This window comes from Mustela nigripes, chromosome 12 (genome assembly GCF_022355385.1).
Source record: "Mustela nigripes isolate SB6536 chromosome 12, MUSNIG.SB6536, whole genome shotgun sequence".
Lineage (NCBI taxonomy): Eukaryota > Metazoa > Chordata > Mammalia > Carnivora > Mustelidae > Mustela > Mustela nigripes.
The window spans coordinates 119,520,070-119,544,016 of NC_081568.1; the positions used below are offsets into that span (position 1 = coordinate 119,520,070).

Consider the following 23,947-nt stretch of genomic DNA (forward strand, 5'->3'; position numbering starts at 1 on the left):
TCAGAAGGAAGTATGCTTAACACTCTTTCTCTCTCTCTCCCTTTCTCTAACTCTTTAAAATAAATAAATCAATCATGGGGCGCCTGGGTGGCTCAGTGGGTTAAAGCCTCTGCCTTCGGCTCAGGTCATGATCTCAGGGTCCTGGGATCAAGCCCCGCATCGGGCTCTCTGCTCAGCAGGGAGCCTGCTTCCCCCTTTCTCTCTGCCTGCCTCTCTGCCTACTTGTGATCTCTGTCAATAAATAAATAAAATCTTAAAAAATAATAATAAAAAATAAATAAATAAATCTTTTAAAAAAATGAAAATAGAAGTTGGATCTAATCAATTGCCAAGATACTGGTTAACTATAAATCACAGACTTCTAACCTCTGAGGAAGCTTCAGGACCAGCTTTACCAATGCAAGCAGAGTTACTTGGCAACCAGAAAAACAAACCATTTCAGGAGCAGCCTGCTGGAGACCGGAATCCCGGACATCTACCTTACTGTGTCTCTTGGTACAAACTTTTATTTTTTGTCTGTTTCTAACTACTTTTAAAAGTCCAGGGAGTGATTCAAAAGACATGTGTAAATCATTACTCATGATAATTTTCTCAAATATGGGATTCAGGGGGTGGTAAAAATTGAAGAGACAATGGCTCTTGGAGAATCCTTGAGTAAAGAGCGTGTCTAAAGGAGTAGATGCTAGCGTCTTTTGGGTCATAGACTCACTTGAGATCGTTTTTAGACTGTGCATATATACCTAGACATGATTTTACCTTTGGTTTTACTGATGTTACAGCTGTTTACAAACAGCTCATCTAAATAAGTATGGTGTTTGATTTTAGTGAGGGAGAAACTTCTTAGAAGACACTTCTGGGGCTGAGCACCAATTAGTGCACTAGAAGTAACATCTGTGTTCTCGTTAACTGTAAGTGGCTAGATTTTCTTCAAAGGGCTGATGCTTTTTGTTTTTGTCATCAGCAGGATCCACACCTACTACTTCACTGGGAGAGGATGTGGGCTCTTAAATGCTATAAGTGTGAGTGCTGTGGGAGTGATTATGTCAGCTACAAGGCTCTGAAGTATCACTTTCGACAGAAGCATTTTGGAAAAGTTCACTGGGAAGAATGTGGGCACGAAGTCCCAAGGGAAAGACTGCAGCATCACAGTGAGGTACACATGGGGCAAGCAACCCTGCTTTTTATTTGGTTTTTAATTCTCTTCATGGAGATTTGTTGACAGGAGACTAAAAATTAGAACAGAGCTCGTGGCCATAGGCCAGGTTGTGGGATGCAGCAGAAAAGCACACTTTTCAGTGTCCGCTAGGAAATATCCACCTCCTGGGGCTTCCCTTTGTTAAGGATGCTCAGCAGAATTCACTGGACACAAGTGTTGTATTCAGAGCAGCTGCCGTGGTTGTAATTATTATTCCAAAATGCTTGTGACGTGCCGGGATTCTCACAGTTCTAGAATTTTTACTTTCAGTGGAACCTTAGAGGTACATGTATATACTTCCCACCTTCCTCTTCTCCCTTCTCCCAAATAAGGGATCAGAGACCCAATTAGGGAAAATGGTTTGCCCAAAGTCTCCAAATAGTAAATGTCAGAAAAAGAGCCAGTATGTCATTCTTCTGATTTTATAAAACAAAACCTAGTGCTTAAAAAAAAAAAAAAAAAAGTACCCTTTTTTCAGCACTGTGGTTTTCATGGTTCATTTATTAATCTATAGCAGTATTCAGGGGCGTCTGGGTGGCTCAGTCTGTTAAGTGTCTGCCGTCCGCTCCGGTCATGGTCCCAGGTTCCTGGGATCAAGCACCATGTTGGGCTCTCTGCTTCTTCTCCCTCTGCCTTCTCTGCCTGTTTGTGCTTTCTCTGTCAAATAAATAAATAAAATCTTAAAAAAAAAAAAAAAAACTACAGCAGTGTTCCATCTATATCTAAAGAACGAATGGGCTTTGCTGTGTTTAGGAAATGGAATGAGAATCTCTCTGCTCGTGACTGAGAACATTTAGTCAGAAGCCAAATGAAGATGAGGAGACCTTTCAAACAGCTCTTGTAATTCCTATGTTACATGTTTACTTTTTCTCAGCCTGTACAGGAGAGGTCAACCATGCAGACGCACAAGCTCAGCTGGGAAAATCTAGAAGAAAGGAATATAAAGCATATGACTACAGAAATATCAAAAACCTGTAGGATGTGTTCGAGGCGCTTTGGAACAATCCTTAGTCGGGAGAACCATGAACTACAGGAGCATCGATTCACAGCCAGTAAAAGAGGTAAAAAAAAAAAAAAAAAAAAAAGCCTCGCTCTTTCCCTCTGTATATATTTATGCAACGGAGAAACCATATTTTGGTTTTCCCTCAGCGCAAGGCTTTAGGGTTGCTTCCAGGAACAGGAAATAGAGAACGGAAGATGGGACCAGGGTGTGGCTTGGAACTACACGCTTTTGGGGTGGCAGGGATGAAGAATAATTTTGCCAAACCAAATTTGAAGAAGAAGCTGGAAAGCCAAGGTATCATTCAGAGAGACAATACAGCACAATTCTGTGGGCTTGCAGTCAAAAGTGGAACCATGTCAGGAATTCAAGTGGGAGTCAGGTTATGGTTTATCCCTGTCAAAGACCAGATAAACCACAGAACTAAGATCTTAACACATTTTGCTCTCATATGTGCAGTCTGTCCTCTAAACTAACTGGTGACAGCTGCTCTCTGAAAGGCTCTTAATAAATAAAACTTTTTCCAGGAAGTAGTCATTGATTCTGGATACGCAGGTGTCACTGAAAAGTAATCATTTTTTGATGAACTTTCCCTAAAGAGAGTAGTATATAAATTGGATATGATGTTTCAAGCTGAAGAATCAGAGTGTCAAAACAACAACAACAACAAAACCAACAATCTGTTAACTTGGCTTAATTGACAAAGCCTAACCAAGGGGCTCTATATCCCTTGAGTGCTGATACAAAGTTTCTTGTTACTGATTAGTTCTGAGTATGTTCTGATTTCCATTATGATTTTTTTCCTGGGATCCATGATTTATTTAAAGTCTGTGGTTCTTAAAATTCCTTAAAGCTTGAAGTATTTTTAGTTATTTTATTACTGGCTTCTCATTTAATTGCACAGTGGCCAGAGAATGTAATCTGTGGGACGTTAGTTCTCTGGCACGTGTTGGGTTTTATTGGTAGCTGAGTATATATTCAATTCTTGTGAATGTTCCATGCGTGCTTGAGGAGGAAGTTCATTCCCAGAGAGTATTAGTGAATGCTTTAAGGCACTTGAGCTCTCTTCTAGCCAGCGGCCAATCTAAAATGAATTCTCAGTGCTAATATGAATCGATTGTATGACCCTGATTAAGGGACACTTTGTGATTGCAGATACTCAAGGATTTTTTTTTCCCCCTGGTCCATCCAATGCAGAAATTATGAAAGTTTCTTTGATGTTGAAGGGGCTCAGGATATGCCACCCCAATGCCAATTTGTTGTATTGATTATTTGGAGGTGAGGCAGTTGGGAAACAGGAAAAACACGAGCACTCTGCTTTCCCTACCTAAAAACAAGCCAGTAATCACCCCCTCCCCCAGACCACGACCAGGAGAGTAGCCTTTATCACTGGAAACCCAGAGATGGATGGCATATGAGTCTTCATAAACAAACAAACCTTTATATCCTTTATCTGCCATTAGCTCCCCTTTTATATTTCCTAGTCACTTTCCCACAATTTATTGGCCTTAGAAGCCCCAAACCCTCTTCCCTTTATCTAGTCACTTGTTTCCAATTTATTGTACTTTGTATAAGTGGTGTACGAGCCCCCAGGTGTCATAGCTACTTTGAGTTCTTTTCTGTAAAGAATTCTGTGCATATTAAAAAAAAAATGTTAACAGTGATAAAATGTGTATACCTCTTCTCCTGTGACTCTGTCTGTTGTCAGTTTAGTTCACATGTCCCTTTCACTGAACCTAGCGATTCAGTGTTCACTTCCTTCTCCTGAAGGTGGGGTCAGTCTTGTCAGCATTTCTGGTTCAAAACAAACAAAAACCCCACACACCTACGATGTCCCCCTTTAAAAACAATGCACTGTCTCCAGATTTCTACATGTTGGCTTAGTTTTTTCTTTTTGAAAGCACCGTGCAGGCCAAACCAAACATTCTGGAGGCAGAATATGGCCTGTGGGCTGCTAGTTTCAGACTTTTAATAGATGGTTTAACTTGGAATTCTGTACCCTGGGATCATTTTGTTGAAACTTGTTAACATACATGTTTTTCATTTAGAAACTTTAAATGATTTCATCGACTGGAACAAAAGATTTTTTTTTTTTCTTTCTCACATAGAATGGTTGGAATATCTGTTTTCTAAGAAATTCAGCCATTCCTCTATAAAGACCTAGGGTTAAATGTCAGCTAAGTCTAGAGGGGGTGACGTTTGCTGTTCATCTGATGCTTTACCAGCCAGCAGAGTCAGTCTGCCCCTTATCACAGCTAGGTAGTCCTGGGGATTAACTAGACAGAATTTGCATGTAAAATTAGATTCTTGCCTTTGACACACATCTATTTCTGTGCAGCGAATATGAAATCCTGGTTATTTCTCTGTACAGCCCAAATGTCTATAGGATTTTCACCTCATCATATGTTGGAGTGTAAGAGTCCCCAAGAGCTACAGAGATTTGCAGATGAAAATATCCGCCCAGCCTCAGGTCCTCAGAGCGCTGCCTGTGTGGCTGAGATCATGGCCCTGCTCACGCGGATCCAGGCTTGCTTTCCGGTGCCGACCTCCCGGGTGATCCAGGTAATCTGAGCCCCCAGCCCTCTGGCCAGGCCACACAGCCCTACGGAAGCCATTCTTCTCCCGTGGAGGTAACGCACATCAACCGGGCAAGGTCACGTGTGTTCAAAGGCCAGTGTTGCCTCCTGCGTGGGGCGACACAGCCTGCAAGGAGCCCTTTGAAATGCCAGGGCAGGCTTCAGGCTGGTGGAGCAGGCACGCAACCACGCGATATCTGGAGCCCATTAGGGTTGGCAGTTTCTGCCCTAGGGATGAAAGTACCTTTACATTGGCAGGACCAGGGAACTGGCTCACACTTGACCGATGTTTGTAAATGCTTAAGGGACTTTGAGGCAAAGGAGGTGAGCCTGTCCCCCAGGGCCCTGTTTCATGGCTGAGCAGTCTGCCTGTGGAAGTAATTAGGTGCTGCACTGATGGGCTCCCTGTCAGCCTGAAGACAGCTCGGTGTGTCCAGGAATGGCTGTCCACAGAGCACAGAACATTTCCTGGACAAAAAAGGGATCCCAATGACAAGGATGATATGGTTTTCTCCCTATTGTTGTTATTACTGTTAACATTAACACCATCAGCACATACTTTTGAATCTTTGTAGAGAAACAATATAGGGCAGTTCTGAGGGCCTTTCATTCCAATAATTTTTCTGCCCCTTCATTTAAAAATGCACAGATAGGGGTTCCTGCCTGGCTCAGTAGATAGAGTAGGATACTCTTAATCTCGGGGTCATGAGTTTGAGCCTGCCGAAGAGTGTAGACATCACTTAAAAAAAAAATAAAAAAGAATTTTAAAAGGTGCCCCCAAGTGCACATGTAACTGTTATAAAATCATCCTTAAGCCATGTATTCATTTGAAATAAAAAGTGATTTTTTAAATGTAACTCAATAGCAAATATGACTTGAGTATGATTAAATTCTTCCTGAAGATAGTTATGACAAAAGCCGGCATACGAAGGTTGTATTTTCTTCTACAGAGACGAGGTGTGGACACAGAGCTGGATATTGGGAGCCAGTGTTCAATTCTGGTCCTGTACGACACTCGCTCAAAACAAGGGCCACTGTTCGATTAAGTTGCAGGGGGACACAAGGCACCCATTTGAGCTAGTCCTCATGACTAGCAGATAGAGAACGACGCTGGAGTCAAACCCGGGAACGCTTTCCAATGTCACGTGAAAGTGCGTTGTCCCTTTGTGTGTCACGGTCCTCCTTTGACAGACTGCTTTTACCTTATTTGGGACATTATGGTTCCCAAATCATAGGTAACAGGCTTCTTTTACTGACAGAGAGATTCCTTTGGGAACTGGCAACCTACATTTTCCTTGAGTGCTAAAGAAGGCAACAGTGTACTGTTAATTACTTAACATTTTAACTTTTATAAAGTTATATTTAGTAAGAGATCCGAAGTAAAAATCTCATTAATTATAATTACAGGAAATTTTAAAAATTTTTATTAACATATAATGTATTATTACTACAGAACTTTTTATTAAAAATCATTCAAGATCTATTTAGAAGCAGAGCAAACGAACATCTACCAGGAATGGTAGTCACTTCCGGTTACAACTCTCACAGGTCAGGTTTGTTAGGACACTTAGGGCTGGGGCTGCCTGTCTGGGTGTTCACTGAGGGCTGCTGTTGTGAGCTTTGGACTATCCAGTGGCAAATTTGATTCCTGCCCCAGGCCAGTGGCTCCCAAGCAGAAAGAGTCTAAGAACTTGTGGTGCTAAGTCTTCCCAAGGATTTTCAGGCTTTTTTCTGCAAAGAATACTTTCTTTTTCATAGGCGAGGCTCGGTTCTCAGTAGACCATGATACATTGCTTCCTCCTTTTCTTTTTCTTCTTTCAGGGCGAGTGGGGCTCAACTGCACATATTTGAGCTATTCCACAATGTTAATTGACCCTAAAATGCTACAACTTGAAATCTGTGCTTCTCTCAGGGTTAGTTTGGTTTTACCTACATTGTATTGTTTGTCTTCACAGGGTGGTTCTTACGTAAAGGGGACTGATACTCAAGGATGCTCTGAGATTGACATCGTGCTGTTCAGTGATGTGTTTGCCGATGTGAACCATTGCAAGAAACAACTGACAGAAGGGTTGGATGCTCTGAGAGAAAACTTGAAGCAAACTTCACATGGAAACAGGTCTGGGTGAAGGTGTTACTGTGAATTCTCTTGTTCCATAGGTAGAAAAGTCAGCTAAGGCAAACTCTTAGCTTGGCACAAAAGGGCATTATTAAATAATAATTACTTGTGTATGCTAACATTAAATTCCTAGGAGGAAATTTGGAGAGATTGCCTCGGAGGCATTTTTTTTTTTAAGACTTCTAGATAAACTTCCAATGAAAGTTCATGAATTTGAGATCTTATGATTTAAGGACTAATTATGTCTTCTCCAATGCACCTTTATTTAATTTCCATCCCCTTAGCTGAAATCTGACTCTGAGGAATGCAAACAGGAAGGGGTGGAAAAGGTGCCTCCAAGTACCAAGAATCTTTGAGACACATTTGTCTGATAAACATTCCCTTCAGCGGTATCCTGGGGTCTCTTGCTGATGTGGCTTTGCTGACATTACACACAATGTCTCCTCTTTGCTCCAAATGTTGAACTAATCAGGCCTGGAGTGTGTGTGTGTGTGTGTGTGTGTGTGTGTGTGTGTGTGTGTGTATGTTTTGGTAAGTTCCAAAAAGAGAAAAAGAAAGAAATGAAAAAGGCTTGACTTGTTATTTATTTTTCTATTTTATTTTTATATCACCTGTTACTTTTTCCAGTCTAGTGAATTGTGGTTGAAGAAAAATGCAAATATCTGTGTTATAAAATGAAGAAAACAGTTCTCCTGTATGAAACAGACCAAGCTAGGTGCCACCTGAATGTGAAAATAAGATCAGCGTTTTAAAACAGTGTCTCAGAACTGTTTCTTAATTTAAACAATAGATTCGTTACCAAGTCCTTGCTTCAACTGAGTATAGAGAAGTAGCTTGAATGTGGCTTTTATTGAAAAACACTACCTTCAGGAATACCAAACACCTACTAAATTGTGGCAGTTAGCAAAAGACGTCAGATGAATGGCACAATGGTAGCTGTAATGAAGTCCATTGGGTTGGAAAGGCAGAAAGAGAAATGATGGAGTTTCACATACGATTACGCTTTGAATGGAGAAAGACCACCTTTAAGACAAAAGAAAACAAAAAGGAGAAATGGGAGAATGTGTTTTTCATTTTACCCATTGCTTCTTCCAAGTTTTCCCCATTAAATTTGTAAACTCTATGGTACATTATACCATTGTTATTATTATTTATCAAAACAGAATGTTAATGTACTCTAAAGGCACATTAAAAATAAGAGTTAGGCTATACGCTTCCCAGGGTGACCTTATGTGGAATCAAAATATTTGTTTTTCATTGTTAGGTCCTTTTTCTATACTCCTCGCCCACCCAACTTCAAAGAACCTTATGGACACACTCTCCCTAAACCTTTTTCCCCTCCTCCACAACTCAGGTGCCCTTTTCCTGGAAAAACAAAACAAACCCAAAGTAAAACAAACAAACAAACAAAACCCCCCAAACCAGTCCTTGAAGGTCTTTACTTTTTAGATTTCCAGAATGAGTTTTGAAGTAAAACCCATGAAAAATAACAGCCCTGAAAACCTTGGTTCATTTACTCTAATTGTTCCTGACTAAGAACACGCAAACTCATTTTCTCATCTGTGTTCCTTCTATTCTTTCAACTCATTAAATAATTTAATTGAAACCCTTTAAGGTTGAACCGAATTCCCAGGTAACCATGGTCTTTCCTTTGCACCTGCTAAGTGCCTGTTCATTTCCTCTTCCCCCAAGTGACTTTTCCAGGGACTGAATTGTTTTAATTCAGCCCAGAATCCATTTTAGCCCACGTTTTATTTTGCTGAATGGTTCCCGTGGCTGAATAGGAGCGTATTTGCTGAGGAATGAGGCTTCAAGGCAAACTGAGGAAGCACCCTGGAAGCAGGGAAGGAAGCAGGTTGTCGAAGGTGTTGGCCTATGCTGAGATCTGTGCGCAGCAGGTGTTTTTTGGGGTTTTCTTCTCCATGACTCAGAGCAACAGAGACCATATTGCAATTCATTTGAAGGGAAAATTGAATTAAGCATGGAAAAGAAGCAGATATGTGGGTCTGACAGTTGGTTTAGACTCCCACCCACTGAGAGTATAGAGTTTATTGTTTCAGTTGATGCCTGGTTTTTGGTGATATATTGTTTGTTGCTGTTATTTTTAAAGCTATTCAGTTACTTTATTTTGAGAGATGGGTGTGAGAGAAAAAAAAAAAAAAAAAAAAAAAACCTCTTTCTTTTCTTTTGAAACTGTTCTATGTCTTAACCTACCAGTAACAGCAACTGTTCTGTGTCAGTCATTTGCTGGGCCCTGCTTGTGAATGAAATCTCAGGAGACTTTCCCATTAAGCCCAAGGTACTGGAAATCATTTACACGCCAGAGGAACTGTGCTCCTCTCTTTACATGTCAGTGTGTTTATTATTAAAATACCACAACGGGAAAACATACTCTCCGCTTTTAAGGAGACACAGCTATAAAATATGCGTCATGCCTATAATGGTTATGGTTATAATGGGGAGTTCTCGCCATTATCTCCTATGGCTTTGATTTAGAGGTTTTGAAAACAAGAATCTCTGTTTCATTGTATTATCCAGTCAGAGCATCTTAAGGCTCTCCTCCGAGCCACATCGCAGGACATCGCAGGACATCGCAGGCATTGTCTTAATAAGACACGGACAAGACAAGACCTGTTCAGGGACTAGGCTGACAAGAACAGAAGGGGAAATAATATCACCTGAGGGTTTATGAGCAGGCCCTGCTATGTCCCATGCCTCATTTCTACTAATAATATTAGCAAAAATCTTTTGGGATACTCATTGGAGAGTAAGATACTTGCAGGGTAGCATAAGAGAGTACTGGCATTCTCCCTAATCTTGACCCATTCTAGAACTCTGAACTCCTCAGTAGATCTAATACTTCATTCAGACTCTCTGGTATCCACAAGAATAAGCTTCACACACCTATGGCCATGTCCCCCATAGCCCTATCTCTTGGAATTTCTAGTGATTTTTAAAGACTAAAGCCAGGACACCGTGCATAAAAAATCTTAGTTGCCTCAGGGTATGTTCTTTTTCCAATGAGGGTTTACTGTTTCTTTCTTCACCAAATAGATAGAGTAAGAGCTGATTGTCCGTGTCACACCTCATACCCATAAAAAATAAAAACATGTGTGGAGGCAAAAGCATTGGTGTATTTTAAGGATCCCCAGGTGACTCTACCATGTGGCCAAGTTAATGGACCACTGTTACAGCTTGGTATGTTTGTCAGGAACTCCCTACTAGTCCTTGTCACCTCAGCCCTTGAGACTGAACCCTAATCCATGTTGTCTCAACCCATTAAGACTGTCAACAATCCCATTCAACTCTTCAAGACGTCCTGCTTTGTTTCTTTAACCATACGTGTCTCAAGCATCTTTAGAATTCAGCAGACGTTTGGAAGGAGAAGAAAAGGTCATATTTCAGGTTCAACTATCCACCGTTCCCTTTTCATCAGGATTGTGGCCTCCAAGTCTCTCCACATTGTGTTAGCCCCAGGAGCTTGGCAGGGTTCTGCTGGTTTCTTTAACCCCAGCAGCTTCTCTTTACCCAAACAAAATCCATGTTTTCATCCTCTAACCTATTCCCCAAATCAGTGTATGTCCCCAGAAAGAAAGCAGCAGAGTATACGCCCATCTGTTCATGATCTGCTGTCCTGACCCTCACCGGACCTCAGCCTCTCTAGCTTCCAACTACCTGGTGCCTCTCAAATATGCCTAAACATGGTTATTTATTTATTTATTTTTATTTTTTATTTTTTAAAAGATTTTATTTATTTATTTGACAGATACCACAAGTAGGCAGAGAGAGAGAGAGAGAGAGAGGAGAAGAGGAAGCAGGCTCCCCACCGAGCAGAGAGCCTGACATGGGGATCGATCCCAGGACCCTGGGATCAGGACCTGAGCCAAAGGCAGAGGCTTTAACCCCCTGAGCCACCCAGGCGCCCATACACATAGTTTTTAAAATCTAATTTTCTGGTTGTTCTTATTGAGCATCAGTCTTTTATAAACTACTCCATTATACCCAGAAGTAGAAGCCAGCTTTCTTTTAAAATATTTTACTTCATCATATTCATGATTGACTATATCTATGCCCCAGTCCATACTCAGATGCTAATTCATTTAAGTTACTTGTTAATCACCTATTACTTGCCAGTTACTAGGGACAGGGGAGTGAAGAAAATATGCACAGCTCCTGCCTTTGTTCAACTAATACCCAAGTGTGAGAGAAATAAGCAAATAATATAATCCAAGTGGTAACTAAATGTTGTAAAGACCCATCAAGCAGGGTAAGGGGGCAGGAAACAGGGAGGGAGCTCTTGTTTTAAAGGGTGGCCAGGAAAGGCCAACTGGAGCAGCAGAGACCTGAATAAAGCCAGTGCTGAAACCACGTGGATCATCTTCAGTGAGTGTATTATAGGTATAGGAACAACAACTGCAAAGACCCTGAGGAGGGAACATTTCTGGAATGTTCAAGAAATAGTCAAGAGAGTAGCAGCAGTAGAGTAAGGGGAAGGATGGTTGAAAATAATCCTGTGTTTCATTCTTTCTCTATTCTTTCTCATGGCATGTCATATTCCTTTTTAAGGATCCTAATGGGAAAGAGAGCACCATTGTCTTTAAGATTCAATTTTGTATGTACGGAAGGTCTCCACAGTCATTCCTTTGAGATCATGGCCTACTGGGACATCCTGGGGCCTGCTCCCTTCACAGGTAAGATATATTTGTTTTGTTTCACAGGAAGCCTTAAAATGGGTGCCTTTTCAGATTGTATTTAGGAGGGCTGACCACTCTGGACGCCATATTGATTGAGGCATAGGGAACCAGACTGCTTATAGTAGAACTGGAACATAGAGTGTTTTTAGGGGGCACTTTTCTACAGCACATGAACACCATGTATCTGTATGCCACCGGTTTCTAATTTAAGAAATGTGATCAAGGATTGACTATTTGTCTGGTATAATGGAATAGAGAAAGAGTGCAAGAATCCCTTTTTGAGCCCAAGTTGAATTTGCACCAGGATTCACTCACCATCAGGCAAACTCAGGAGGATGAATGAGTCTCCTCCAGGGGGAGAGATGGGTTAGAAACACAACTTTAGCCCAAACTCAACAGATCATTGTTGAAGAGAGAGGGGCTTAATACTTAGCACCAGTGGATACATGCCCCTCCCTGTCTCTTGGAGGAAGATTTCAAAAAATTTCGAGGGAAAATTGGAAGAGCTGTTTTCTGGCTATCTGCTATGGTAGCCAGAGCTCAAGTCAGCCCAGCTTTGTAGCCTGAGTGGTAGTGTGTAGCTCTGGGGCTTTTGTGGAGTGAGGAAGGCGTCCAGAGGGCCTTAGTAGTCAAGAGGCACCCTCACTCTGCCTTGAGAAGAGGCAAGAACAGGCCTCTCTCCTTGATGCTCCTACTTTCTTGGTACTGGCAGAAATGGTTGTGCCTTTGGCAAGCACGACCACCCTGATGGCATTACTGTTTTTGGTAGGACCCTTAATACTTCTGGTAACAGCAGCCATAGAAGACACTGGACCATGCAAAAGATCCAGAGAAGATGGTAATGACAAATAGCATGTGGTATGGAAAGGAAGGTCTACAAACATAAGTGAGCTAGTTGATGGGGGCATCTTAGATAGGGGAGGAATCTGAGGGAACTCCTTCAGGAAATGGGAAATGAGAAGGACAGAGTCATAGAATGACATTGTTATGGCCATTGTGATGTTACATTTATCCCTAAGAAGTTGTGGTATCTGGAATGAGATATGAAATATAAAATTTAGTCAGATGTATAAAAAGGGAGGATAAAGTATCTCCATTAGGCAAGAAGATGAAGACCCTGTTATGGGCCCCTCAGAATTCACTTATTGAAGCCCTAACTCCAGCGTGATGGTATTGTGATGAGAGGCCTTTAGGAGGTAATCAGATTTAGATGAGGTCATGGGACTAGAGACCCCTTGAGGATTAGCGTCCTGAGAAGAAGAGAAGGAGACCTCTGAGCTTCCTCTCTGGGCCACGTGACAGCAAGTAGGCAGCCCACTGCATACCAGAAAGAGGTCTATCACCAGAAACTAAATCTACCTGCACCTTGACCACTTCTCAGCCTCCAGAAATGTGGAAAAATATATTTCTGTTGTTTAAGCCATCTGGTCTGTGGTATTTGGTTATAGTAGCCCAAGAAGAGGCCCAGATGACTAAGTGATTTATATAGATGTAAATACATTCTCCAGAGAACTTGGGACTTGAATCTAGGCTTCTGTGTGAAGAATATGTATATTCTTGTATACATATATATACATATATAAGTATGTGTGTGTGTGTGTGTGTGTGTGTGTGTGTATTCTCTTTGAGGCAATAGGTGGAAACAAATTGCCAAATTGCCATGAGCCAATACATGGTCAGTGATTCTTCTGCAGTTAATCAGGACATATTAAACATTTTCACTGTTATTTATCCCTTTGGACTATTATTTGTGCAATAGTGATCTTAAATACTTCTAATGGATTAGATAGGAGATCAAGATTTTTGTTCTTTTGGAGCTCGCATTTTGTAGGCGAGAGATTCATGAAGTATCTGTAGCCCTGAAGTATCTGTTTTTCCTAAAGCTCCATGCTCTCTCCCATCTCTTTGTCTTTGCACACTGTTTCCATTGATACATTTTTCTTTATTTTTTTTTAAGATTTTATCTATTTATTTGACTGAGAGAGATCACAAGTAGGCAGAGAGGCAGACAGAGAGAGGAGGGGAAGCAGGCTCCCTGGCAGGGAGCCCGATGCGGGGCTCGATCCCAGGACCCTGGGATCATGACCTGAGCTGAAGGCAGAGGCTTTAACCCACTGAGCTACCCAGGCGCCCCAACTTTATTTTTTTTTAAAGTTTATTTAAATAATTGCTCTACCCAATGTGGGGTTCTCGAACTCATGACCCTGAGATCAAGAGTCATAAGCTCTCCTGCCTGAGCCAGCCGGCGCCCCTAATGGTATACTTTTCTAAACTGGTCCCATCCTACACTCTGCCTTGCAGTTTCTGCTTACCTTTCAAGACTCAGCTCAGTGTGAGCTCAACTTCCTTCTCTAATCTTTCCTAGACCTGCCTGTTGTGCTTTTCTCCTTTCTCCTTGTATCACTGCCACAGTGCAGTCCTCCTGTATTGTCACTGTACACGAGTTTGGCTTCCTACAGTGTTTGAGCTCCACGAGCATAAGCTTTTTCTTTGTGCCTGACACTGGTTTTAATTTTTTTTTTTTTAGATTTTATTTATTTATTTGACAGAGATCACAAGTAGGCAGAGAGGCAGGCAGAGAGAGAGAGAGAGAGAGAGAGAGAGAGAGAGAAGCAGACTCCCTGCTGAGCAGAGAGTCCGATGCAGGGCTCCATCCCAGGACCCTGAGACCATGTCCTGAGCCGACATCAGAGGCTTAACCCACTGCACCCAGGTGCTCCTCTGGCACTGTTTTATTCAATAACTGCTTATGGAATAAACGGAATGAATACATATAACATTGGTCCTACCCTCTCAGCCACACTCTAGAGGAACATGTTGACTTTCTTGATCTAGTTCTTTTACTTACCAATACTGTTGGACAGTGTGCTGCTCATGTTAAAATTACATATATTGCATGCTTGCCACCTTCTAGAAGCTATTAGCACTGGGGTTGCAAACATGAATAAGACCCAATAAGGTTTATAGTCTGGAGGGGAAAACAGATACATACATAGGTCATTTTACTATAACATCACCTATAATAAGACAAAAGTATGGGGAACTCTGAAATAAGAAAGTGCTGGGAAAGGGAGTGTGGACTCTTAGGCTATCCTGCAGTTTTATTAAGTCCTCTTGGCTCTGATAATCTTGCTGATCCTGTCAGATTTTTTTGAAATGCTGTGATGTATCCAGCCCCCATTATATGCCATATATAATTCTCATTGCTAAAGTTAAAATCTGAATAAATGATCCCATTTGACTTTCACTAAAAGCCTAAAAGAAAGATACTATCTCCAGTTTCAATATTTAAAAAAATTGAGCCTTAGAAAATGTAAGCAACTTACCCACAGTTAGGTCACCAGAACATAAAGGGGCTGGGTTGTCAATCCAGGGCCTTCAGACTGTCTAGGACCCGTGGAGACTGATACAACCTCCAAGTTCTGTAATGGAGAGAACACCCTGGGCTTGAGGCCAAATCCCAGATCTATTTCATATTACCTACGAGACCTTAAGTAAGTCCTATAAAACTCTCAAGCCTCATTTTTTTCATCTATAAAACAGAGATAGTTGCAAGAATTATAATAATGAGATTTAATTTGAAATCATGTAGCAGAATACTTAGTACAATGAAAATTTTTTTTAAAAAGGTAATTCTATCCCTTTAAGTCTTGCCATAGGCTCACCATGCTCTCATATTTGTGCAAATTGCTTTCTTTCTCTTTGGTGCAGACTTCAAAAGCACAGTGGTTAGCTAACAGCAGCTCCTGGGTAATTGTCTTGAGGATTTGAGGCTATATCAGTAGCTCTCAGGTGAAAATGTCCCCCAGAGGAGCAGAAGCATGTTTTTACACTGGCTTCTAAGTCCCCTAAGTTCTTGAGCACAGCTGTGTGAAATGAATTGAAAAAGCCTGAAATTATTATGCAGCCCCACTTCTCTCCACTGAGGTTGGGGAGTGGGTTTTATAGAACAACAAGAGTCCAGCGACTCCAACAAGTCCTAGGATTTCAAGGAATTTTAGTGGGCAGCTCTATGTTACTAATAATAGTCAGATCAAGACTCCGATGATCGCCTCAAATCTTCATAGGCATCTTGTTGTTATTCCCTGCACATCTTACGTACGCACTGAACAATGAACAGCACAGCCTGTGTGCCACAATGCAGCCCAGAGCCGGATAGCTGACGAGATCTGATTGATAACATTTCTGCTCCAGATAGGATACTCAGACCATCTCTACCAGCGTCCCTTGGGAACATGCCAGAAATACAGAATCTTGGGCTCCATCCCAGACCTACTAAATGAGAAATTGCCTTTCAAAAGATTCCCACATGATTCCTGTACTCATTAAAGTCTGAGAACACCTGAATTAGCCACCAGTTAGGAAGCATTTGGGCTCAGATCCAACCTGCAATAAAGGGCAGTAAGGTGACAACAGATGGCTTAACTTGCATAATATTATGCATAATATTATGCATAATAATGCATAATAATTTCAGCCAGCCATGCTGACTTTGTGCAACCTACTTAACCTCTCAGACTCTACTTCCTCACTTACACACTGGCGAGAATCATAGTTCCTGCATCTCTGGGATGTCGAAGAGTAAATGTGTTAATAATTATTAAGCACTTAGAATAGTATTTGATTCAAAGCAAGGGAGCCAAGTATTCCTGCTTTACAAGTGGTGGCTATGATAGGATGATGATAAAATAAGGCTTAATAAACCCACCTAAGTCACACAGAAAAGAAACAAAAAATCATAAGCCTCAAAAATAAGTTAGAGACCTTTAACTTGGGGTCCTGCCAGTGAGGAACTTTGAAGGAGAGTAAATGTTGATACAGTAGTAGCTTTGAGTAGATAATCTCTGGGTCAGCCAAGACATCTTATCAGCTAGAGTAGGTCATCAAATACCTGACATACCTATTGAATACCAAAATTTGAGTTAAATTATTGGGTTTTTTTCCTCCTTATCATCATAAATCTTGAGTTTCTGTGCCAGTCTGATTGCTAAGAAAGGCAGAGAGCCTCCCTGTAGAACCGAAATGTCTTTTGGAAGTTGTTCTAACGATTGTGGCTTAGAAAGTTTGGAGCTAAAATATGTGTGTTATAATATGTCTTGGTAAGAATATTTGCCATATGTAACTCTATTCGCTTATGTTTATCATAGGAATTTGATTTTACTCTCTAATCTGTTGATAATCAACCTGCTTTAGAACTCTGATTTGACCTGAACAACTGGACCAGTATGAAAAGGCTGTATAGATATGCTTGAAATTAGGACTCTAGATCAAGTCATATATGTTATTTATTATAAAATATATTTTATAAGTTAAATAAGTTCCTTGCCAGTTAACTTTAAAATATGTGTTGCAGATTCAAAATTTGCCACAATTAACAAGGGTGTCATTGTGGGACAATTTAATTGGACAGAAGGATAGGTAGCATATAGGTATGTATCCAAAATAAAACCATATTAGAAATTCAAATTATGTTGAATTGGGAAAATTTAAATAGATTATGATCAAAGATACTAAACATTTATATTTCCTACAAGTAGAGTAAGCACAACCTGAGTTGGTGTTTTATGAGATTGTAGTAGTAAGTCTACAGATCATTCTTGCCATTTAATCTAGTTTTCCTCCCTCTTTGGTTTACAGTTAACTGAAGTGGATTATTTGTTTTAAATTTGACCTTAACACATCTTTAAATCTTCTCTACCCTTATAAATATAATAAATTCCCTCAAGAGTCCGGGTGGTAGAATCTCTTCTGCAAGTATGTGTACAAACAGGAACAATTTAGATACGGAACAAGGGGGTTTATATAGGTTATTGTTGAGAGAGCCTGGTGGCATTTAACTTATATGTAGATGATATTTGAAGTAAGGGAATGAAATCTGCTTCTGGAAATAAACTTCCTCTGAGAATAGACAGAAAATCTGCCTCATCAGAGTTGCTCCTAGCAGAGTTTGCTCAATTTGAACTGCTCTGGGATCATGATGTTGAAGCTTTCTCTTTTAATGACTTGGGCAAACTGGAACAACTTTCCTAAGAAGAAAAAAAGAACAGTTTTGTTTTAAATGACCCAGGTCTCATTAATCAGGGTAACCTTGTATCAGGGGAAACCAGAAAAGGAGAGGAGGGAACACATACTCACAATGGTCTTTGTTCCTTGGTGTCAACAGATTTAAAACTTCACCTTTATCGCAGACTGTACCTCTGTGACGACAGTGACATGGCGCAGCTGTGTGCCTTGGCCCTCTTGCCATACCAAGTGGATTTTGTCAAGGCATCTGTGGCAAGGGTGAAGGAGCTCACTCGTTTAATGATACATTGGTTCAAGACATCATTTGCCAACTCCACAGAGGAAAATAAGTATGTACCAGCACAGGGACACCATGGGAGCCTTCCTCTTTTCATACCCCTTTCCTTCACACTTCCAGGCCCCACCTCTTCCCTTGGTAGGCAGAGGAGAGGGAATATATGGAGAGAGTGAGAGAGAGAAGGAGAAAGGGCTGTCTAGGATATGGGACATCTGTATCACATTATTCTAGAACAACATAATGGTTCGGTAGGAACCAAAGAACAGAAACAAAAATATTCCCTGGCATAACCAGATGGATTGGGGCAAAGAAGGAAGGCACAGGAAGAAGAAAAGGGAAACTACTAGCACAATGTGAGTGGGATGTGTACTCTTTGAAGCCTCAATTGTTCCTTCCTCTTTCGCCAGTTTTATCAGGGGCAGAGCTGTCTTTCAGAGAAGGGGGTCCTCAAAAGCTGACATGTGCGTGTTCTTGTATCTTTCCTTGCCTTTGGTAGAAATGTGCTCTCACTTATGATGAAGGGATGTGAGGGAGATTCAGTGACTCATCTGAGTGTTTTAAGATCAACTTTTCATAAAGATGTAGAAATGAATTTTCCATTCGGCAGAAATAGCAGAGACAAGGTATTTACTAGAACATATTTATATATGGCACTTTCTACAAGGACTGTGTCTTCTTTGTCTTTGTATAAAGTTGCTACTATCTTGATTTGTTCATCTTAATCACTCACTCTACTCTTTGTGTATTTTTCTGTTTACTATTGAAAACATTAGTCACTTTGCAAAAACATGTATTACTTCTGTATAATTTCCTCCTATTTCTAAAAATCTTTAAACGTCCTATATGTTTTTTCTCATTTGGTTGGGTAAAAATTTATTATTAAAAAGACAGAAGGACAGAAGAACAAAGAAATAAAGCTTCTGCCTAAGTAAGATTCTTGGTCAGATGACAAGCACTGGTTTTGAAATCTAACACTTTTTTTTTAATGTAGAGCATTTATAGGTCTGGAAGAAGAAACTTATCTATCGCTATAGCAGAACAATAATTCTAAGACTTAAAAAAGGGGGTATTGTGGGGAAATTGGACCACATATGTTATAATATGGTAATTGGTTTTCTATTTTGGGAAAGTAATCTGGTAAGGTTGTATTAAATATTTATTATGTGTTAAGGATTTTAAAATACTCAACCATTTTTTGAGGTAATTCTCTTATATAAAAAAAGTGATAATAAAACATAAAAATTGTTTATTTATTACTTGGTTTCAAAAAAAAGGTTGAGGCCATTTATTAAAAATATGTTATAAAAAAAGAGTACTAAAAATAAATGTTTAAAAAAAAGAGTTTAGAAATACCTGGGGAACCAACCTTGGGGAAAATAAATCCTATTTTTAAAAGGAATTCATATAAATATATTCAGAATTGTGCTTCCCATGATAAGGAAAGCTGGGAACAACAGAAATGCTCCTGAAGAACAAATAAACTTGCACACAACTGGAAAGAGTTAAATGAAACAGTGTTAAATGGCCCAAATAGAACACAGGATAATAAGAACAAGTGTTAGAGGTATGTAACTACCCACGAGAACATGCCGTAAAATGTCTTTCTCCCCCCTACATTTACTCTCATGGAATATGAAGAGCGTCTCCTGCTTGAGTGGTTTTCAACCATGGTTTCCTTTTGGCACATGGGAATATTAGCTGGTTCCAGTGGAGATGGATTTGGAGTCTGGTGTTTGTTGTTGTCAGTCCCTAAGGGAGTACTGCAGGAACTGAATTATTGATCAGCTGAAATCTGGTTTGTTATTTCATGACCAGGATAAAAAATGTTGTTTACTTCTGGTTTTTCTTATTTCCTTTACTGAAGTAAAAACAAACGACCAATAGTGATAGTATGAAAATATTTCCATTCTGCTTGGGGAAAAAAATTGCTTGATTTTGCAACACATCTTCAAAAGAGATTGTTATGGCTGATGAATGCCAAGGCAACAAAAATACATATTTGGATATCAATCAACACAAAATCCTGAAACCACCTGTTTTATTTTCTCCCATGAGTTTGTTTTTAACCCTCAGCTTTAATTTCTATTTCATTTTTCCCTGGTGTAACATAAACTGCAACTTAAAAGATTACTGTAAAAAAAATTTTCCTTCTTGACCTCAAATTCCCACCTCCCTAAGAATATTTAGGATATATTTTGCCAAATTTGTTTTTTATGTATGCTTAGTTTTTTAAAAACAAAGGACAAATGGGTTTTGCAGTTTATGTGTCACTTAAAAATTGTTTTTTGTTTAATCTATATTATACCTTTTTATATCTGTACCTAGAGATCTTAGAGATCTACCTTCTTTTAATGAGTGCACAGCACAGATTACTGCTAAGACAAATAGAATGTAAGGTTCAAATACAAACCACATATGCAATATTAGATATTCTGGTAGCAATATATAGAAAGGTAAAAAGTAATAGATGAAATTAATTTTAATAATATATTTAGTCCACTATATCAAAAGTGTTACCATTTCAACATGCAATCAATATAAAACTTATTAATTAATATTTTCCTTTTTAAAAAATATAAGTCTTCAAAATCCAGAGTGTGTTCAAGTCAGATGAGCCACATTCTCTACAGAAGGAATAGAGTGGAAAATGCTGAAAAAGGGAAGCATATGTCAAATTTGTATAGAGTTGATTGTATTAATTTACAAAAAAGACTGTATTGATTTATATTCTTACCAATAGAGTGTGTCTGTTTTCTCACAAACTCACCCACATTGGATATTATCATTCTTTATATTTTGTCAATCTACTGGGTGGAAAATTATTGTTTGATAAACAGATTGAAAATAGAATTTCTTCTTCTGTAAATTGCCTGTTGGGCTTAAATTTTTCTCATAACTGAATAAATCTGTCTTCATTTTCTGGGAAAAAGACAACCCAGGGAAGTAGACAACCCTTCCATCTGTGTGTCTAGGTTCCGGAAACTTCCCTCCTCTTACACCGTGGAGCTCCTCACCATTCACATCTGGGAACTGGCGGGAAAGCCGCTGCTCTTCAGCCTGGTGCAGGGAATGAGGGCAGTCCTCAAGCTTCTGGTTCGATATGCAGAAATCGAGGTTGTTTGGCACAGACACTACTGTCCCACGTTCCCCATTTTTGTAAAGGTGAAGCAGAAACACACAAGGTAACTATCTTTTTCTGTGCCCTTAGGAAAGAAGCAGCATATTTGTCAGCCACAAAGAAAGTCTGGAGCAAAGATAGCTTTATTGTGATTCACTGTAAATGAGCAGTCCTTAATTAGCACAGCGTCCATTCCCTTTGATTACTTCTCACAGAACTTTAATTCTCAAGTGTGAATTATGAGTAATTTGAGTGGAATGAATCAAATGTGGATACACATGGCAAATGGGGAGGAAATTGAAGACAGGAAAGCAGGGAGGAAATGCCTCCTGAAGTGAAGAGGAAAAAGGAGAAGGCGTCTGTGTTGGGGGGGGGGGGGGCGGTGGGGAGGCAAAAGCAAGATGCTGCTTCCTGATGGGTATTAGCCCTCCATGGGCTTGCTTCCATCCTTCCAAGGGCCCTTTTCTTAACCACGTTCCTTCTTTAACTCTGACATCCCCTTTTCTCACTATACAGCAATCAAAACTGAGGTCAGACATGGATAGTTTTGTGTTTTGTTTTGTTTTAGGCCATTCATTTTAGACCCTGCCAATCCTACTGTCAACGTTTGTGACACGTGCAATGCCTGGGATGAAGTTGCCCTTGTGGCAAGACATAGCCTACTGAAACCTCTTTTCAGCGGAGTGAGAGCTGAGCCCCCTTGGCTTTTCACAGACGACTGGTAAACTGGACAAAGAGCTACTATCCTTGGATTTCCATGAAGAAAATAAAAAGGACGCTGAACACATTCCCAGTTAGAGTGGTCTGGAGGAAAGTCTGTATGATTGTCTCACTCTAAGTCATGACGTTCATAACCCCATCTTTAACAAACGTATTGATGTGACTTATCATTTAAGAAAAAAGAATCCATTTCAGCCTTCAGGAGAGTTGAACCATCCTCTCCCATTATTTGGATTTATTTGCTTTGGTGGCCTTGTGAAAAAAAATTAAAAAAAAATCAAAGTAGCCACAAGTGAATAAATAAATAAAATTCCCAGGTCATTTGAGAGATTAACTGAAAGGGTAAAAAAATCACTTCCATTTTTTAGTTTTAGTTCATTATGTCTTCAGGTTGACTTTTTAACTCTCTTGGTGATCTGGAGTTTCACTGGGTCACCTGTGTTTTCAAGATTTCCCTACAAAAACCTGCTTGCACTATGTACAGCCTGTTCATTTCCAGACATAAACTAACAAATTGTTACATGGAAACATGGAACTATCTGGAAGAAATACCATGGACTGCCTCAGAATAAACTGTTTCCAAAATCATTTTATGTCACAACTTATGGGTCAGAGTGGAGCCATTCTTGAGGTTGTAAGGTGCTCAGCCCTAAGTAGGGGAAAATAAAATACCCAGGCTATGAACTGTCCAGTTTTGCCACAACTGTTTTCAATTGGTGGCGTAAATTGTTTTGTTTTGTTTTGTTTTTTTCTATTAAGCAGTGTTAGCAGCCACTGATAATGAAAGCCAGGGCCCACCAGAAATAGACCGGAGGAAATTTCCTGACTCACTTGCATAGCAATGATTCATCAGCACGAAAGATGTATGAAGTGTGACTGCAGATTAATGTGAGTTATTAGGCTTCTCCACAAGACAGAACTCTTACATATAAATGAGCACTGGCCCCTTCAGTCGAGTCTTCAGAGAACTTGTATGCTTATTCCAGTGATGTGATTGGTCTGGAAACACTTTTAGACTTCCCCTCAGGGGAGAATGTTCTTTTGAACATCCTTAACGGTGACAAAATTTGTCTTTGAGGTTGGATTTGATTTTTGGAAATGGTACAATGTATTCACAGTGGACATCTGTTATTTTTTGTCTACCCAGAATCCTTTTCTCCAATTAATGGTTGGAGACTGCATTTCTTCTATTGTTCATTCTGTCTCTGAAGGCTGAGGACAAATATTTTTTTAAATATCTTGGGAAATGGCCACATTTTCTCACTTTGGTAACTGAACCCATATTTACCTCAGGTGACTCCTCCTTCTCCACAAGATCTACGTTGTTGAGATTGGACAAATTGACCACTAGTTCTGGGGGGACAGGTGTGTGACTTGGGAATGGTACAGTGATTCATCGAACTAAAATACCAGTATAGCACCCCATTCTGGAATTTGGATTTGAACTGGTGGCAAAGAATTTCTTCTGCTACTATGAGGGGAGCATGAAAACACAGGTCATCATCTTGCTGCTCCCCAGGGACAGCCTGCCTAAAAATGAAGTCAGTACAAAAGAAAGCTGATTTGAGAAGTGAGCAACAATGCACATATATGCAAATATGTGCACATCGGTATCATGAGAGAGATCAAGTCTTGGTTTGTGCTCCTAGATACAGATGTATCTGGAACAAAAACTCTTGTGTCACAAGCCAATAAATTCCCCCTTTGCCTACTAGGTTTGATTTGGGGTTCTACCTTACAACCAAATGAGCCCTGATTAGTCCAGTAGAACAAAGCCAGGTCTGGTCAATGAATTAACTCATCATCAAGGAGTAAGGAAGACACCAATACACTGATAATACATTTCTACTCAAGAAACATTCATTGAGCACCTGCTAAGTATGTGATCTAATAGTCCAGATGCTAAAGTAAACTAGTTGGTTCAGGGGAAGGAGTTTTCAGCCCACAACAGACACTGCTTTTCTTCTTCCTTTACTCAAATGAATTCAGAGGATCATTTCCAAAGAGGAGTTCATGGCTGGAATGTCATTGCCAAAGATGGCATTCTTGAGCACTGTCAGAGCATGTTATTAGTTTCCTGAGGTGACTAATTTCTTAAGAAGACAACAGTCATTTGAGGTTATGAGTTCTATCTTTTTAAAAATAGAGTCCCATTTTCCTTCTGTGGTCATACCTCCTACAGAACATGAGAACACAAGAATTTCTATGTAGGGGAGCAGGAGGATGA

The 23,947-nt window shown here is 40.0% G+C and overlaps 1 protein-coding gene across 1 annotated transcript; it reads left to right on the forward strand.

The window, feature by feature from the left end:
- The first annotated feature begins 465 nt into the window (after positions 1 to 465).
- LOC132027598 (2'-5'-oligoadenylate synthase 3-like) lies at positions 466 to 22,388 on the forward strand. Its single transcript, XM_059416387.1, has 9 exons — positions 466 to 495; positions 965 to 1,153; positions 2,070 to 2,256; positions 4,567 to 4,757; positions 6,727 to 6,887; positions 11,454 to 11,578; positions 17,745 to 17,934; positions 20,855 to 21,064; positions 21,569 to 22,388. Exons 2-9 carry the CDS (start codon positions 995 to 997, stop codon positions 21,723 to 21,725), a joined length of 1,380 nt encoding a protein of 459 aa, XP_059272370.1. The 5' UTR covers positions 466 to 495; positions 965 to 994; the 3' UTR covers positions 21,726 to 22,388.
- The last annotated feature ends 1,559 nt before the right edge of the window (positions 22,389 to 23,947 follow it).

Bases quoted from the DNA above. Each gene is read 5' to 3' on its own strand.
- LOC132027598 (XM_059416387.1), top strand. From the start codon at position 995: ATGTGGGCTCTTAAATGCTATAAGTGTGAGTGCTGTGGGAGTGATTAT. The intron at 2,257-4,566 runs GTAAAAAAAAAA...TTCTCTGTACAG, and splicing joins ATTCACAGCCAGTAAAAGAG to CCCAAATGTCTATAGGATTT. The intron at 17,935-20,854 runs GTATGTACCAGC...CTGTGTGTCTAG, and splicing joins AACTCCACAGAGGAAAATAA to GTTCCGGAAACTTCCCTCCT.